A 19,369-nucleotide genomic window follows, 5' to 3' on the forward strand; every position below is an offset into this window, starting at 1 on the left:
CGATCCATCTCAGGACCCCAGGGAAAGCGATCCGTCTCAGGACCCCAGGGGAAGCGATCCGTCTCAGGACCCCAGGGGAAGCGATCCGTCTCAGGACCCCAGGGGAAGCGATCCATCTCAGGACCCCCAGGGGAAGCGATCCGTCTCAGGACCCCAGGGGAAGCGATCCGTCTTAAGAGCCCCAGGGGAAGTTATCCAACCCCAAGGGAAGTGAATTGACTCAGGACCCCAGGGGAAGAGAATCGACTCAGGACCCCAGGGGAAGTGATCCATAACAGGACCCCAGGGGAAGTGTGTGCATACATAATACCAATGAGTCATTTTCTGTCTGGCTGGCATATCATGTGTGCTACAATGGTAAATGTTAAATCTCTATCCCTCTTGACCCTGCCATAGAGAACATGCGTCACTGTGATCTAATCAAAGTTAAAGAGTACTTATATACACCACACACACACAAAGAGAAATGCATGTGTAGAAGTTGGAGATGTTCTTTAGCCAGAGGCTGAATCTCTCTCTGAATGTCCTCTCTCTCATCCTCTTTTCCAGTTTGTGCGTCATGGACATGACAGGACCACAGACGTTTTCTATGCACATACTCAGTCAAATTAGGCCATGTGTCAAGAGTCTCGGAGTAGGAGTGCGGATTTAGAATCAGTTTTGCCCTTTAGATCACAATGAATAAGATTTGACGGACGGAAGGGACCTGGTCCTAGATCAGTTCGTATGGCCCATGAGACAATCTAGTCTCTGTCTGATGGCCACCAGATATTTATCTGAATTAAGAGGAGTTCTAAACTCTTTTTTCAAGAGTTTAGAGAGAATTTTCAACAAACTTAACATGCGTAAATATTTGTATGAACATAACAAGATTCAACAACTGAGACAAATTGAACAAGTTCCACAGACATATGACTAACAGAAATTGAATAATGTGTAACTGAACAAAGGGGGGGGGGGCTCAAAATCAAAAGTAACAGTCAATATCTGGTGTGGCCACCAGCAGTGCATCTCCTCCTCATGGACTGCACCAGACTTGCCAGTTCTTGCTGTGAGATGTTACCCCACTCTTCCACCAAGGCACCTGCAAGTTCCCAGGCATTTCTGGGGGGAATGGCCCAAGCTCTCACCCTCCGATCCAACAGGACCCAGACGTGCTCAATGGGATTGAGATCCGGGCTCTTCGCTGGCCATGGCGTAACACTGACATTCCTGTCTTGCAGGAAATCATGCACAGAACGAGCAGTATGGCTGGTGGCATTGTCATGCTGGAGGGTCATGTCAGGATGAGCCTGCAGGAAGGGTACCACATGAGGGAGGAGGATGTCTTCCCTGTAAGCGCACAGCGTTGAGATTGCTTGCACTGACAACAAGCTCAGTCCGATGATGCTGTGACACACCGCCCCAGACCATGACGGACCCTACACCTCCAAATCGATCACGTTCCAGAGTACAGACCTCGGTGTAACGCTCATTCCTTAGATGATAAACGCAAATCTGACCATCACCCCTGGTGAGACAAAACCGCAACTCGTCAGAGAAGAGCACTATTTGCCAGTCCTGTCTGGTCCAGCGACGGTGGGTTTGTGCCCATAGGTGATGTTGTTGCCGGTGATGTCTGGTGAGGACCTGCCTTACAACAGGCCTACAAGCCCTCAGTCCAGCCTCGCTCGGCCTATTGCAGGCAGTCTGACCACTGATGGAGGGATTGTGCGTTCCTGGTGTAACTCGGGCAGTTGTTGTTGCCATCTTGTACCTGTCCCGCAGGTGTGATGTTCAGATGTACCGAAACTGTGCAGGTGTTGTTACACGTGGTCTCTCACAGCGAGGATGATCAGCTGTCCGTCCTGTCTCCCTGTAGCGCTGTCTTAGGTGTCTCACAGTACGGACATTGCAATTTATTGGCCACATCTGCAGTCCTCATGTCTCCTTGCAGCATGCCTAAGGCACGTTCACGCAGATGAGCAGGGATGCTGTGCCTCTTTCTTTTGGTGTAATTCAGAGTCAGTAGAAAGGCCTCTTTAGTGTCCTAAGTTTTCATAACTGTGACCTTAATTGCCTAACGTCTGTAAGCTGTTAGTATCTTAATGACCGTTCCGCAGGTGCATGTTCATTAATTGTTTATGGTTCATTGAACAAGCATGGGAAACAGTGTTTAAACCCTTTACAATGAAGATCTGTGAAGTTATTTGGATTTTTATGAATTATCTTTGAAAGACAGGGTCCTGAAAAAGGGACGTTTTTTTGCTGAGTTTACTCACTCTCTCTCCCTCCATCCCTCTTCTCTCTCTCCAGGCCCCTACCATCCTCCTGTTAATGACAATGATTCAGAGATATTTCAGATACAGCGCTTCAAAAGATAGACCTATTTCCTCAGGCTGTTTTATTCTGCTAGACTGTACTTATTTCTTTCCTGGATGTTTTGAGGTTTCTCTGAGTGCGTCCTAAATGGCACTCTTTACAGTAAACAAAGTAGTGCACTATAAATCCAATAAGGCGCCATTTGGGATGTAGACTTTGTGTGTTTCTAACTTCATAGAGCTTGTTTAAATACAGGAACATGAAAGGAGGCAGAATCCCGACGGTGTGTTCTTGATACCGGGCTAATGTTTTGGTGTGTAAAGAGTAAAGACACCCCACAGACATAATGCAATGCATCATCAATACTTGATTCATGGTGAGAGATGCATATTCTGTCTCCTCTCTCTCTCCTTCTCTCTCCACCCACCCCCTCTCTCCGTCCCACTCCCTCTCGCTCTCCATCCCCTTTTCGCTCTCTCCACCCCCCCCTCTCTCCATACCCTTTCTCCCTCTCTCTCCATCCCCTCTCTCTCTCTGTCAACTCTCTCATCCCCTATATCTTTCTCAACCCTTTTCTCCCTCGCTCTTCATCCCCCTCTCTCTCTCTCATCCCCCCTTTTCTCTATCCCCTCTCTCTCTCATTCCCTTTCTCGCTCTCTTTCTCCATCCCCCTCTTACTCTCGCTCCATCCCCCCCTCTCTCCATCCCCTTTCTCATCCCCTTTCTTTCTCTCTTTCTTTCTCTCTCCACCCCCTGTCTCTAAATACATTTGAAATGTCATATTATTTGCAACTAGTTAAAGTACAAAAGGGAAAATAAATAAACATAAAATAAATAATTCTGCTGAGTCTCAATTTGGTGTTTTTCCCATTTTGTGAGGTATTGGTTGGTGAGTGGACCCCAGACCTCACAACCATAAATGGCAATGGGTTCTATAACTGATTCAAGTATTTTTAGCCAGATCCTAATTGGTATGTCGAATTTTATGTTATTTTGATGGCATTGAAGGCCCTTCTTGTGTTGTCTCTCAGATCGTTCACAGCTTTTTGGAAGTTATCTGTGGTGCTGATGTGTAGGCCAAGGTACAGTATGTGTAGTGTGCTATAGAGCAATGTTGTCTAGATGGACTTTGTATTTGTGGTCCTGGCAAGTGGACCTTATTTGGAACACCATTAGTTTTGTTACTGTCAGGGCCCAGGTCTGACAGAATCTGTGCTGAAGATGTTGGTGCTGCTTTTGGCCCTCCTTGGTTGGGGACAGAAGCACCAGGTCATCAGTATACATTTTAATTCAGATTCTAGTAGGGTGAGGCTGGGTGCTGCAGACTGTTCTAGTGCCCTCACCAATTTGTTGATATACTACATGTCTCTCACTCTGCGCTGTGTGGGAGTCCTAGTTGCCCTACCCACATTACTGTTACCTTATTAAACAGCACAGGATAACACTGCGAGGGACAGAATCGTAATGTAATTTCCCAAGGAAGTGGGAGACAGACTGTGAAGAGGAAGCTTCTCCACTGAGGACTCACATAAAGCTTCCAAAATGGCAACCTACAGTATTCCCTATGCAGTATACTACTTTTGACCAGGGCCCATAGCAAATAGTGTTCCATTTTGGACGCATACAGGGACACGCATTGTGAGGAAGGTTGAAGTTTCCCTCCGAGTCTAGAAGTCCCTACATCCCTTCTACCACTGGACCTGTGATCCTCTTCTGGTAGCACTTTAATGGACCAGACATAACAGGAGGAAGAGGATCCAATAATCAAGAGAGGCTTAGAGAGGTTTATCTCCACAGCAGTTGAGTTGTGTTAGTGTGGTGGAGAGCGTTATGCAGGGCAGTGAGAAGATAACATATTAGGAGGGTTACTAAGAGGGGAACCACTGCTTGTGGCATGAACAGTACTCTCATGTCCATAACACAAACTACAAGAAGATGAGAAAGAGGACATTTACAGACAGTGAAATTAATTTCAGCCCACTGCACGTTAGTAATCTAAGGTTGCCTGGACTAATACAGAAAAACGTATTATGATAGTGCGTAGTTCTGTTTTTCTGTATGAGAGTGGACTACATTATTATAACTATTATTATTATGGTAATGCGTTTTCAGTGTAAACTTAAACGACTAAATCCAGATATAAAGTATGTACAGTACCAGTCGAAAGTTTGGACACCTACTCATTCAAGGGTTGTTCTACGTTGTAGAAAATAATAGTTAAGACTTCAAAACAATGAAATAACACATATGTAATCATGTAGTAAGAAAGTGTTTAAACCTCTTTGGGCTAGGGGGCAGTATTTTCACGTTCGGCTGAAAAGCGTCCCCGGAGTAAAATGCCTGCTACTCAGGCCCAGAACCATAGATATGCATATTATTGATTGTAGATTTGGATAGAAAACACCCTCTGAAGTTTCTAAAACTGTTTGAATGATGTCTGTGTGTATAACAGAACTCATATGGCAGGCGAAAACCTGAGAAAAATCCAACCAGGAAGTGGGAAATCTGAGGTTTGTAGTTTTTCAAGTGAATGCCTATTCAATATACAGTGTAAATTTGGTCATGTTGCACTTCCTAATGCTTCCACTGGATGTCAACAGTCTTTAGAACGTTGTTTCAGGCTTCTACTGTGAAAGGGGAGCGAATAAGAGCTGTTTGAAGCAGGGGTCTGGCTGATGAGTCATGAGTTGTTGATCGCGTGTGACCGTGAGCACGAGCTCCATTCCCTTTCCTTTCTAAAGACAAAGGAATTGTCCGGTTGAAACATTATTGAAGATTTATGATAAAAACATCCTAAAGATTGATTCTATACATCGTTTGACATGTTTCTACAAACTGCAATGGAACCTTTTTTACTTTTTGTCTGGACTTTGTGCTCGCGGCTTGTGCATTTGGATTAGTGTACTAAACGCTCGAACAAAAATACATAAATATGGACTGTATCGAACAAAACAAACATTTATTGTGGAACTGGGATTCCTGGGAGTGCGTGATGAAGATCATCAAAGGTAATGAATATTTCTAATGCTATTTCTGACTTTTGTTGACTCCACAACATGGCGGGTATCTGTATGGCTTGTTTTGGTGGCTGAGCGATGTACTCAGATTATAGCATGATGTGCTGTTGCTGTAAAGCTTTTTTGAAATCTGACACAGCGGTTGCATTAAGGAGAAGTGTATCTTTAATTCTATGTAAAACACTTGTATCTTTCATCAACTTTTATGATAAGTATTTCTGTAAATTGATGTGGCTCTCTGCATAATCACTGGATGTTTTGGAGGCAAAACATTACTGAATGTAACACGCCAATGTAACCTGAGATTTTTGGATATAAATATGAACTTTATCGATCAAAACATACATGTATTGTGTAACATTAAGTCCTATGAGTGCCATCTGATGAAGATCATCAAAGGTTAGTGATACATTTTATCTCTTTCTGCTTTTTTTCCCAGCCATTTTCCAGCCAAAGAGAGGAGTAAGTTTTTTGTGACTAGGCGCTGACCTAACATAATCGTATGGTGTGCTTTCGCTGTAAAGCCTTTTTGAAATCGGACACTGTGGTTGGATTAACAACAAGTTTATCTTTAAAATGGTGTATAATACTTTTATGTTTGAGGAATTTTAATTATGACATTCCTGTTTGAATTTGGCGCCCTGCACTTTCACTGGCTGTTGTCAAATCGATCCCATTAACGGCATTTGAGCCCTTTTAACCAATCAAAATATATTTTATGTTTGAGATTATTCAAAGTAGCCACCCTGTGCCTTGATGACAGCTTTGCACACTCTTGGCATTCTCTCAACCAGCTTCATAAGGTAGTCACCTGGAATGCATTTCAATTAACAGGTGTGCCTTGTTAAAAGTTAATTTGTGGAGTTTCTTTCCTTCTTAGTGTGTTTGAGCCAATCAGTTGTGTTGTGACAAGGTAGGGGTGGTATTCAGAAGATAGCCCTATTTGCTAAATTAGAGTTCATTAGAGTTACTAGCCTCAGAAATTGCAGCCCAAATAAATGCTTCACAAGACACATCTCAACATCAACTGTTCAGAGGAGACTGTGTGAAACAAGCCTTCATGGTCAAATTGCTACAAAGAAACCACTACTAAAGTACACTAATGATAAGAAGAGACTTGCTTGGGCCAAGAAACACAAGCAATGGACATTAGACCATTCTGAGATTTTTGGTTTCAACCGCTATGTCTTTGTGAGACACAGAGTAGGTGAACGAATGATCTCCAGATGTGTGGATCCCACCTTGAAGCCTAGAGTAGAAGGTGTGGTGGTGCTTTCCTGGTGACACTGTCAGTTATTTACTTTACAATTCAATGCACACTTAACCAGCATGGCTACAACAGCATTCTGCAGCGATACGCCATCCTATCTGGTTTGGGCTTAGTCCCACTATCATTTGTTTTTCAGCAGGACAGGACACCTCCAGGCTGTGCAAGGGCTATTTGACAAAGAAGAAGAGTGATGGAGTTCTGCATCAGATGACCTGGCCTCCAACATCACCCGACCTCAACCCAATCGAGATGTTTTGGGATGAGTTGGACCGCAGAGTGAAGGAAAAGCAGCCAACAAGTGTTCAGCATTTGTGGGAACTCCTTCAAGACTGTTGGAAAATAATTCCAGTTGAATCTGGTTGAGAGAATGCTAAAAGTGTGCAAAACTGTCAAGGAAAAGGGTGGCTACTTGGAAGAATATAAAATATATTTTGATTTGTTTAACACTTTTTTTTGGTTACTGCATGATTCCTTATGTGTTATTTCATAGTTTGATGTCTTCAATATTATTATACAATGTAGAAAATAGTACAAATCAAGAAAAACCCTTGCATGAATAGGTGTCCAAACTTTTGACTGGTACTGTATCTGGAGAATCAAAAATGGCTAAAATGTCTTGGCATGGACCTCCATTGATTTTGTTATAACAGTTAAACCATTGAGATAGCATAAGAGCACAATTCAACCACCCTCCTTTAAAGGAAGATCTGTAATTCAACCACCCTCCTTTTAAAGGAAGATCTGTAATTCAACCACCCTCCTTTTAAAGGAAGATCTGTAATTCAACCACCCTCCTTTTAAAGGAAGATCTGTAATTCAACCACCCTCCTTTTAAAGGAAGATCAGTAATTCCACCACCCTGCTTTAAAGGAAGATCCGTAATTCAGACACCCTCCTTTAAAGGAAGATCCATAATTCATACACCCTCCTTTAAAGGAAGATCCATAATTCATACACCCTCCTTTAAAGGAAGATCCGTAATTCAGACACCCTCCTTTAAAGGAAGATCCGTAATTCATGCACCCTCCTTTAAACGAAGCAAACTTATTTTCAATGATGGCCTAGGAATAGTGGGTTTAACTGGTTGTTCAGGGGCAGAACGACAGATTTGTACCTTGTCAGCTCGGGGATTTGAACTTGCAACCTTCCGGTTACTAGTCCAACGCTCTTACCACTAGGCTACCCTGCCGCCCCAGACATTACGACCATCATTGGATCAATTCATTGGATCAGTCGTCGGTACTGTTTTTTTTTACTTTGTAATTTTTAATTTATCAAACAAAAGCTACAAAAGCTAACCTTTGCCTTCCTTCCTGTCTCTCGCTCTGTGCAGCGCTGCTGTGGGAGTGGGTTTCTATGGCAACAGCGAGACCAACGATGGGGTGTACCAGCTGACGTACTCCCTGTACAACACCAATCATACCCTGGGAGGGGTCGACAGCCTGGTGGGTAGCACTGCAGTCTCAATACTATATTACCTCTACGTTTCCCATTACCTCTACGTTACCACTATATTACCATACACTACATAACCATACAGCTGATGACTCTCTGTATAACACTCACAGCCTGGTGGGTCCAGTAGACTGACTACTTTGTCTTTCTCACCCCCCCACTGTCTGTGTCTACAGTCACAGCCAGCTCCCTCCACCCTACTGTGTGATGGTGATAATGTCTACAGTCACAGCCAGCCCCCTCCAACCCCACTGTGTGATGGTGATAATGTCTACAGTCACAGCCAGCCCCCTCCATCCCCACTGTGTGATGGTGATAATGTCTACAGTCACAGCCAGCCCCCTCCATCCCCACTGTGTGATAGTTATAATGTCTGCAGTCACAGCCAGCCCCCTCCAAACCCACTGTCTGATGGTGATAATGTCTGCAGTCACAGCCAGGTCATGATCCAAGAAACTGTCTCTGTGTGTGTGGTCATGGTCCAAGAAACTGTCTCTGTGTGTGTGGTCATGGTCCAAGAAACTGTCTCTGTGTGTGCTGCTTCCAATGTACACTCAGGGAGGCTGGTCCAACCAGACATTGTTCTCGTGCTTTGTACCGACATGACTCCCAATGTGTCCGTTTTAGCTGCTAGGCATGGAAACCAAGTCTATCAGACGCAATGACTGTTGATTTGATGACTGTTGACTGGTGACTTTATTCCTACCTATATATAAACATATATACTGTACCCCAATTGCCTCATACCCCTGCACATTGACTCAGTACTGTTACCCTGTGTATATAGCCATGTTATCATTGCACATTGTGTATTTATTCCTTGTGTTTTTCTTTCTCTGCATTGTTGGGTAGGGCCCGTAAGTAAGCATTTCACTGTTAGTCTACAGCTGTTGTTTACAAAGCATCTGACAAATACAAATAGCTTTCTAGCTTTAGATAGCTATAGATTCTACAATTATACTGCTGAGATTGCCCTCTCTTCTCAACCCCCCCAATCCTACTCCCCATCCCCCAGGCACCCGATGAACAAAGAACCATCCTCCTTCCGTCTCCCTTCATGTGCCCACTACTTTACACTGTGAGGCCCTTCCTGACTATTTATATCTCGGTTTCCTCTTTAAGTGCTAAGAAGCACTGATGAAGACACAGAGAGAATCCATCTTTATTTCCCATGCTCTCACATTCTCTCCGGGACATTTTAGTCACTCAGATAATAAGGCTCAGGACTCTACAGGAAGTTTCGGCAGTGGGATTTCAGTTCTATTTTCTCTCAGTGCTAAGAAGGATCTGGCCTTGTTTTAAACCCAGCCATTTTATAGGCAGTGAAGGCACATACATGTTGGGATGTACTATATGTTCCTTGTGATGTGCAGACCTTAATGGTTGAACATATAGCCAGATTTCCCTAATCCTGTATTAGATTAAATATTCTGGTTGAGCCAATACTTATATTTCTGTCTTCCCAATTTCATGCTATCCAATTGGCAAAGGTGGAGGGCCATGCGTCCCCCGAAACACGACCCAGCAAAGCGGCACTGCTTCTTGACACACTGCTCGCTTAACCCGGAAGCTATCCACACCAATGTGTCGGATGAACTGGTGACTGAAGTCAGCTTGCAGGTGCCTGGCCCGCCACGAGTGCCTTAGACCGCTGCGCCACTCGGGAGGCCTGTGCAGATGCTTTTATCCATTAAGAACACCCACTCTGGGCCTCCCGAGTGGCACAGTCGTTTAAGACACTGCATCAAAGTGCTTGAGGCATCACTACAGACCCGGGTTCTAGCCCAGGCTGTGTCACAACCGGCCGTGACCGGGAATCCCATAGGGCGGCACACAATTGTCCCAGTCCAGGTTAGGGGAGGGTTTGGCCGGGGGGGCTTTGAACTCCATCATGGCCCTTTCTGGGTATAAATTAATATAATTATCAACCGTGTGTAGTGATCCCTTTTTGTCTTTCCCACTCTCGCTCAGTCCACACCCACTTCCCTTTGTCCACCAAGCCGTCATATTGGCATAGCCCACTAGGGAATCTTCCCTATCATTTGTTAGTAACAGATCTACTGTTTGTTTATGCATTTCTGTGATTATTTAGTTAGTAAATAAATTATTAAGACAATTGGTGTATGGATGATTCATAGTAAAGGCGGGGTTTGTGCAGATAACCAACCATTTTTGACGTTTTGAATGAGACTAACGTGAGGTAAATAATAATTCAGGAATTAATTGATTGATCAGACTAATTGATCAGATATGAAAATATCTGAAGAGTTATATTAGGAAAATTATAATTTTGTAATCTGAAGATTTTCATCGGTGCCCCGACTTCCTAGTTAATTACATCCAGTGAGGTTGCAGAGGGCCAAATTCAATTACAGAAATGCTCATTGTAAAAATTCAGAAAACAAAACATATTTTACATAGGTTTAAAGATTAACTTCTTGTTAAACCAACCACAGTGTCATATTTATAAAATGATTTTCGGTGAAAGCATACCTAGCCCAGAACATACTTAGCCCAGAACATAGCCCAGTTGACAAATTATTACAAACAGTAACCAGCCAAGCAGAAGCGTTACAAAACTCAGAAATAGAGATCAACTGAATCCCTTTGATGATCTTCATATGGTGGCAATCAGAAGACATTCATTTACTCAATAAATGTTCATTTTGTTCGATGAAGTCTCTTTATATTCAAAAACCTCCGTTTTGTTAGCGCGTTTTCTTCAGTAATCCACAGGCTCAAACAAAAAAATCCAAATTGTATCCGTAAAGTTCATAGATGTTTATATTCAACCCTCAGGTTGTTTTTTAGCCTAAATGATCTATAATATTTAAACCGGACAATAACGTTGTCAATATAAAAGGTAAACAAGAAATGCACATGCGCCTGAAAACTCTGCGTTACTTTAGGGTCCACTCGTTCAGACTGGTCTTACTCCCTCATAAGAATACAAGCCTGAAATGATTTCTAAAGACTGTTGACATCTAGTGGAAGGCATAGGAACTGCAAATGGAGTCCTAAGTCAATGGATACTGTAATGGCATTGAACAGAAAACTACAACCCCCCCCCCCCAAAAAAAACCGACTTCCTGAATGGATTTTTCTCCGTTTTCTTGCCTGCTAAATCAGTTCTGTTATACTCACAGACACTATTTTAACAGTTTTGGAAACTTTAGAGTGTTTTCTATCCAAATATATCATATCTTCTGGGCCCGAGTAGCAGGCCGTTTAATTTGGGCATGCTTTTCATCCAAAATTCCGAATGCTGCCCCCTACCCTAGAGAGGTTAAACTCCAAAGGGAATTGGAGTTTAATCATCCTCACTCATTCATCTTATACAACAATTAGATGTAAGCCTCATAACTGAGGATATTATATAAACAGCGTTATTGTAATGTATTGTCTCATGAGTTTCACAAAATTGTACCAAACGGACCAGTTCGTAGCTGGATTCATCACCAATCTTTTATACCTTCTCCAGAACATAAGTGTTGTTCGGACCTCAAGTTCTGTCAGGTGGAAGAAATTCCTTTGTACTCTCTATGAAAACTCACTCTCTCTATATACTGTGGCCATGAGGAGATAATCTCCTCCAGGAATTTACAACCTGAGGTCGCAGCAGCCTGAGTGTATGTAGGAGACAGAGAGAGGGGGATGGTGCTCGCTGTACTCAAAGAGGGCAACGTCATGACACTATGCAGGAATCAAATCCTGCTTCAACCAATTATAGATTGAGCCATGGGAACCACCAAGCGTCTGCTCTCTGGTGGGTCTCTGACCAGTATGCCACACTCTCGTGGAGGCTGGAATGATAATGGCCTCTGGCTTATTATGAAATCACCATCACATCACCCACTGTCCTGCCTCCTTGTCACTTCCCTCAGCAGTGAGGCAGGAAGTGCATCATCATCAGAGAGACAGACGTAGAGACTCCAGATGACTTCTATGTTCGCTGTTGAAGAGCAGGAGTGAACTTCCCATCTGTGGTAATGAAATGGATTCGGGTTTCTGTAGCTTACTCTCTGTGTCATAGCTGTTACCTACACAGCTGGGCTTGAAAACACACAGTTGGTTTACCGGGCACAGATTAAGCCTAGTCCAAGCTGCACTTTTAATGGAGATTGAGCCCACAGCATGTAGAACCAATATAGTTCCGATCTGAGCTTTTAAATAGTTGTGGTCCTCTGATGGTACAAAGGCCTTACTGTGTCTTATAGACAGACGACAGCCTCTCTTCACAATCAGACTTTAGGTAAGTCAGTTAAGAACAAATTCTTATTTTCAATGACGGCCTAGTGGGTGCCTGTTCAGGGGCAGAACGACCTTGTCAGCTTGTGGGTTTGAACTTGCAACCTTACAGTTACTAGTCCAACGCTCTAACCACTAGGCTACCCTGCCACCCCATGGGATGAACATGTTTTGTTCCAAATCCTATTTGCCCTGAACCTAACCACTACCCCCTTTCCCTAACTCAAACCTTAAACCTAATTGTAACACTAACCCTATGTTGTAAATGTCACCATGAGGGAGAATTTTCCTTCGTTCACTATCCTTGTGGGGACTTTTGACGATTTTAGGTCCCCACAATCATCCGTGAACCCAGCAAACAAAGACCTTTGATGAGGACAAATGGCCGGGTGTCCTGATGGGCTGCTTCGGTGTTAGTCCTCTTTCTGATAACAATGGCTGCTTTGGCTTCTGCCCACTCCTCCTCTGCCTCTCCACATTCCTCAGAAGTGGAGCAGATATCTTAAACTGGAAGGTGATGGAAATGAATAGTTTTTTCTTCTATTTTTGACCCTTATTTTATCAGGTTGACTGCGAACATTCTTATTTACGGCAACGTTCTGTGGAATAGTTACAGGGGAAAGGAAGGGGATGAATGAGCCAATTGAAAGCTGGGGATGATTAGGTGGCCATGATGGTTTGAGGGACAGATTTGGAAACACTTAATAGTCACCATTAATGGAAGTTGACTTCATAGTTACAGTCAATGGCTGCTTTTTTACCCCACAGTCACCATCACTTTTCCCAGGTTGTTTGAGTTAGTTCATTAGTTCTGGACCATTCTGGACCAACCCTGACTGGGAATCTGAATTAACAATCAGACACACAGTTAGAAGACATTCGTTTCAGGAGGAGAAGACAGAAACAGTCTGCTCTTCATACCGTAGAGGGAATTATGGGAATTTGGAATGCTTGTATAATCTCTAACTGATATCCCATATGAACTCCGCAGACATTCTATAAATAAATAGTTTTCTTCTTTGCTGAGTCTTGGAGGAAGGAGATGGTGAATGAAGAGAGGTTTTGGCAGCTAACAGTCAGAGCTCCAGCCTGGTTCCAGTTCTGTTTGTGTTGTCTTGCCAACTCCTGCCAATTACCATATGAGTTGGAAAGACAGCACAAACAAATGTGGGACCAGGCTATCAGAGCCCTTCCTGTGTGGGTCAGTCAGAGAGAAAGGTTATGTCTAACCCTGGTTGGGACCTTACCAGTGACATAACTGTAACCATATTTCCCTCAACCAAACACGCTCTCATCGTAATAGGCTTTGTCTGGAAACGATAGAGTTGAAAGATGAGTTATTTGACTCTGTGTGATGAAAGAAGGATTTACTTGAACTATTTACAATGTAAGCAATCATGTTCAAAGTATCAAGCTCTTGTAGAGAGAATGTTTGATAATTGTTGAGGAGAAGGAAGAAGGGTTTTGTTTGGGATGGAGCTGACAAGCCAGTGATAAACTGCCTGGTTGGAGGTCTCTGTACATCCCAAATGGCACCCTAGTCCCTCAATAGTGCACAAATAATACTGCACCATAGGGCTCTGCTCAAAAGTAGTGCACTATGTATGGAATAGGGTGCCATTTTGGATGCAGATTTGTGTGGGATGGCTGGTGACTGACTGAGAGCTGTTGACTGAGAGCTGGACATGGGCCTGGGTCTGGATCTGGACCTATAGACTCCTAGGTTTGTCTCCTGTCCCAGACAAGGGATTTCAGGAGGGCATCCCCACTGGCTGCTACAACCTTGGCATCCTTGCCCATGCTGTTCTCTGTCTAGAACACAAACATCAGGATGGTACTATAAAACCTCAGAGACCTTAAGAAGTAGATATTCTACCCTACAGTATCTGCAGATCAAATAATACGGTTAAGGTTTATCTTATGGTAAAGTGATATGAAGTGGTTAAGTTTAGGGTAAAGGTCTGGATATGCAAGTGCATAGTTGTTGTGTTAGACTTGGAGGAGTAAGAACACAGATGTAATAGGACTGACTGACTTCCCTGTTCAGACATGGGAGTTGCAGTGTGTTTTCAGTGAAGTGAAGCTGCTAGCATCAGGCAAAAGGTTGCTTATTTTTGCTAAGCCACTTTCTCTTTCCTTCCTCTCCTCCACTCCCTTTCAATATCTTATGCCAGTTATTCCCAAACTGTGGTGCGCCAAATCAAAATGTGATACACGATACACATTAAAAAATGTCAATTAAAAAAAACATTTTACTCTTCCCATTTTCAAACAGTACATTTATATTTTCCAACAGGGCTATACAGTTGTGTGAGGTTGTTTTCTCGCTTGAGTAGCCTCATTTCACTGACAAAAATCAAGTTAAACCATCTAGTGTTCAGCGAAATAACAACAAAATGTCAAATACAGGTAGCCTAGTCAAGTAATTAACATCCAATCACATGAATCGTAACTCTCTCGCGGGAATTCCACTAACGGTCCGTATGTAACCAAACGTAGCTGCTGGTCATTCCCTTACCTGGGAAAACACTGAACAATGGACAGGGACGTTGGACCATCAAAGAGGCGCAGGTATGATGAGAACTACATTCATTTGGGGTTCACTTATATTGAAAGTAGTGCCTTTCCTCAGCCATAGTGTGTTATATTTACAAAAGTACTATCTCACAACTCGATTAAACCTTCACTCTTGCGCAGACATTTAGAAACAAAACATGGCCATTTGAAAAATACACCACGGGAGTTTTTTGAGCGAGAATTAAGTCAACTTTTGAGTAGTAAGACATGTATAAAAGCAACAGATAGCATTAATAAGAAGGGGCTAGAAGCCTCTTATATGGTGACCCTCCGAATGGCTAGGACAGGCAAGCCACATACTATTGTGGAGGACTTAAATCTTCCTGCTGTCACGGATATGGCTGGGACAATGTTGGGGGAGAAGGCCAAACAATTATACAGACAATGTCTTCATCAAACAACACTGTTTCTCGACAAATAAGTGACATGGCAGGAGATGTTTTGAAACAATTACTGCTTCACATACAAGCCAGTAAATGATATGCCTTACAGCTGGATGTGTCAACAGACGTGGCGGGCCTGGCACAGCTCCTGGTATATGCCCGTTACGTTTATGGGGGGAAGCTCAATTAAGGAAGACATCCTCTTCTGCAAACCACTGGAAACCAGGACAACAGGATATTCTTAAAGTACTGAACAGCTTTGTGACATCAATTGGTCTTTGGTGGTCAATTGGACTTTGGTGGACATAATGGAAGGATAACACAAGCAATTTCTCCCAACGCCACTTGGGTACACTGTAGCATCCACGTCTTTCAAGCTGTCAGGCAGTCCCCTGACAGCTTGAAAGACGTTTTGGACACTAAATTGACAATGGTTAACATTGTTAAAGCAAGGCCTGTGAACTCTCGTGTATTTTCTTCACTGCATTGATATGGACAGCGATAACATAGTGAAGTGTGCTGTTTATCAAGGGGCAAAGTATTGACAAGTTTTTTTTTAATTGAGAGACAAGCTTAAAGTTTTATTTACTGACCATAATTTTCACTTGTCTGACCGTCTGGGTGATGTTTTTTCTCTCGCCTGAATGATCTGAATATAGGATTACAGGGACTCTCTACAATTATATTCAATGTGCGGGACAAATATGAGGCTATGATTAAGAAGTTGGAGCTCCTCTCTGTCTGCATTAACAAGGACAAGGTCAACACACAGGTCTTTCCATCATTGTAATCATTTTGTGTGCAAAGATCTCAAGTTTACGGACAATTTCAAATGTGAAATCGCGAGGCACCTGAGTGAGTTGGGCGTGGAATTACGTAGGTACTTTCCCGAAGCAGATGACACAAACAACTGGATTCATTATCCCTTTCATGCCCTGCCCCCAGTCCACTTACCAATATCTGAATAAGAGAGCTTCATCGAAATTGCAACAAGCAAGCTGAAAATTGATTTTAATCAGAATCCACTGCCAGACTTCTGGATTGCGCTCAGAGTATCCTGCCTTGGAACATTGCGCTGTTAAGACACTGATGCCCTTTGCAACCACGTACCTATGTGAGAGTGGATTCTCGGCCCTCACTAGCATGAACTAAAGACAGGCACAGACTGTGTGTGGAAAATGATTTAAGACGGAGACTCTCTCCAATACAACCCAACATTGCAGAGTTATGTGCATCGTTTCAAGCACACCCTTCTCATTAACCTGTGGTGAGTTATTCACCATTTTCGATAAACAAATAAGGTTTTATATGTAAGATGGTTAAATACAGAGTCAAATTATTGATTATTTTTATATTATTATAATTTGTGCTCTGGTCCTATAACAGCTCTTTGTCACATCCCACGACCTGGGTTGTGACAAAAACTCATACTCTTGTGTTAAATAAATGTATCTTATAGTATGTGTGGCAAGCTTACAATGATGGCAAAAACAACATTTGAGAGTGCGCTGACCCTGGTGCTGGAGGGGGTACACAGCTGGAGATTGAATGTTTGAAGGGGTACGGGACTATAAAAAGTTTAGGAACCACTGTCTTATGCCATCTGGACTGTTTGTGGAATTCAGACCTTCAAATGCTTTCAAATCGTTTCCCACAATATCCATCATAGACAACCATTCTTTGCATTACTCTTCTGACCACCTTTCTATGTCTGTCAATCATCTCCTCAATGGCATACAGTATATTCTGTCACTTTCATGTTCTCTTTTCCTCCGAACCCAACAAACCAAAATGTCTCTTAACCCTTCTCTCAGAACATAATATCTATTTTGGGGTGTAAAACATCAGCTGTTGTTACTATCACATTGAACTGGTAAAAAAAAGTGGAATATATTCATGAAGAGGTTTTTCAAGATTTTATTACCCAAAATTAACCAGCGGAGAAGGAATCCATCTTTGGGAGACAGAACGGCTACAGCACTTTAGAGCCATGTTTCATTTCACGCCTGACCTCATCTATTCTGAGATCATCCATTCAAATGTAATTGAAGGAACCCTCCTTTCCTCCTCACCATTGAGTCAAATAGTTTGAGTGTTGTGTCTTTGCTATGGATTAAGTGATATATGACATGCTATTTTATCAAATAAATTCTCTAATATTGCCTGATTAAACTAATCATGTACATGTATTTAACTAGGAAGTTGGGGCACCACGGAAGAATGTTTAGAGCTGTTGTCTTCTGAATAAACTCTTAAAGACCTGGTAATCTTTTATATCAATAGCAGTCAATTAGCAATCGTCACCTTATTCAGTCTCATCTGAACGTCGTAAAATTCTTGGTTATCTTCACAAACCCATGCTAACAAGTTGAATCATCAATACAACATTTTGTTTTATTATTTATTTTCTAAATACCTAAATAATCACACAGAATTACATATACACCGGATGGATCATACATTGATTCATAATTATGTCATACAAGTAAATGTCCCTAGTAGTTGGAACCAATTATTATGGCTGGTAACACAAAGAAAGGGGGTTGTGTTTGAATGAAAGGACGGGAAGAATGAGGAACAAAAGGATTGCTTCTCTATCGGACCTTATGAAGCTAGACTATCGGAAATACAGAATCTTATGCATTCTAAATAAATGCCCATTTGGAAAAGGAAAATGTAATAAATATTTACTCTGGGTTGCCCAGCAGAGATCTCCCTTGTCCTTTGAGGAATATTTCTTGTGGTAAAACGGATACGTTGTAGTACCGTCATCGTGTGGTAGAACGAATACTTTGTGTACCCTGTCTCTCTGAAGAGATTGTCCGTCCTTTCCTAGCCCACGTTTACAGCGACTGCTGCTAACTCGATGTCTAGGATGTATCACTTCTTTAGTGAATAAGAGTTCAAAGTTCATGTCAAGTTGCCATACTATAAGCTCATGCTATATTCTGGCTGGTATAGTAAATGTATGAACAGCAGTCCTCACGTCATCGGGAACACAAGAGATTGACTTTTGTCAATGGGCTTTTGTAGTAGGGGAGAGAAGGGCCTGCTTCATATTTCACAACCAATGCCTGTTCACTTGGGTTCACTGAGTGAGCATAGTTCACTTATGAAAACAATTCTCTCATTTAGAAGCTAAAATGATATTTCATCTCTTCACAAATAGTTACATATTTAAACAATTGCACAACAATTCCATATGAATCTGATACCTAGAATGTGTAGACTTTCCAAGATACAGTTTGTCCTCTTATCATCAGTAATAATGTCTCAGATGACAACTGATCTGACATCATATTCTTTAAGTACCAACGGATACTTTCAACTGGTTGGATTACCTAAAGATTGTTATTTTCCTCAACCTTTTGATGTTACAATACTCTCTCTATGTTAACAAAAGGGCTTCCCAAGAGTCCATTCTGTAGAGTGGAGAGAAAAAGGGGGACAGGTATTTATGGGGGGGTCATTAACCTTGCCAACAGGGCAACTTCATGACACAGGCGAAGAAGATTTATGTATCTTGTATCTCAAACTAGATCTCAAGCTGAAATATAATAATACCGCCATAGTACAGTGGTTAAAGTGATACTCCAGAGCTTTTGTATAACTTCTGCCAGTAGTTTTGAAAGTGGTGCTCACGAGCCAAAGTGGGTCTCTGTTTTATGCTTAGTTCATCATCCAATTGTCATCAATTTTGTATATGTTACGTCCTGCAAAAATAATATTATTATTATTACTTTTTTTTGCAATCCATATGCTACAGTATGTTACCAATCCAATTCGTGAAATATGTTACGAATTTGTTGTTCTTAAGATCCCGTACTGCATTTTTAAGGAATGTGACTGACGGACTGACCAATTGTCTCAAGTCCTATGATGTATTCATACTTGTTCTTAGTCAAGGGGATGGCTTTCAGTGAAATTGCCATGACACCCAATATTCTGTGGCAAATTGTTTATTGAGAGAAACTGTATAAGTGATTGGATGAATTCAATACACTGTCCAACAGGCTCAGAGACATAGGCTGCATCCCAATAGCACAGTATCAAGCAACTCGACGATGAGGATCAGACCGAATCAATAGAGGCAACCAACCGGATCCAGTGACTCCCTA

General features: G+C 42.3%; 1 protein-coding gene across 3 annotated transcripts in view; it reads left to right on the forward strand.

Moving 5' to 3' along the window:
• LOC118396758 (protein tweety homolog 2-like) overlaps window positions 1–19,369 on the forward strand; it is a 133,251-nt gene that overhangs the window by 52,328 nt on the left and 61,554 nt on the right. For 2 of the 3 annotated variants that reach the window (XM_052471496.1, XM_052471499.1), the window contains one exon: window positions 7,922–8,033. The exons of the other annotated variant lie outside the window; for it this stretch is intronic. In XM_052471496.1, the coding sequence (XP_052327456.1) occupies window positions 7,922–8,033 (112 nt within the window). The remainder of the gene's footprint in view (window positions 1–7,921; window positions 8,034–19,369) is intronic. 3 annotated transcript variants of the gene reach the window in all.

The sequence above is a fragment of the Oncorhynchus keta genome, chromosome 2 (genome assembly GCF_023373465.1).
Source record: "Oncorhynchus keta strain PuntledgeMale-10-30-2019 chromosome 2, Oket_V2, whole genome shotgun sequence".
NCBI classification, from domain to species: Eukaryota; Metazoa; Chordata; class Actinopteri; order Salmoniformes; family Salmonidae; genus Oncorhynchus; species Oncorhynchus keta.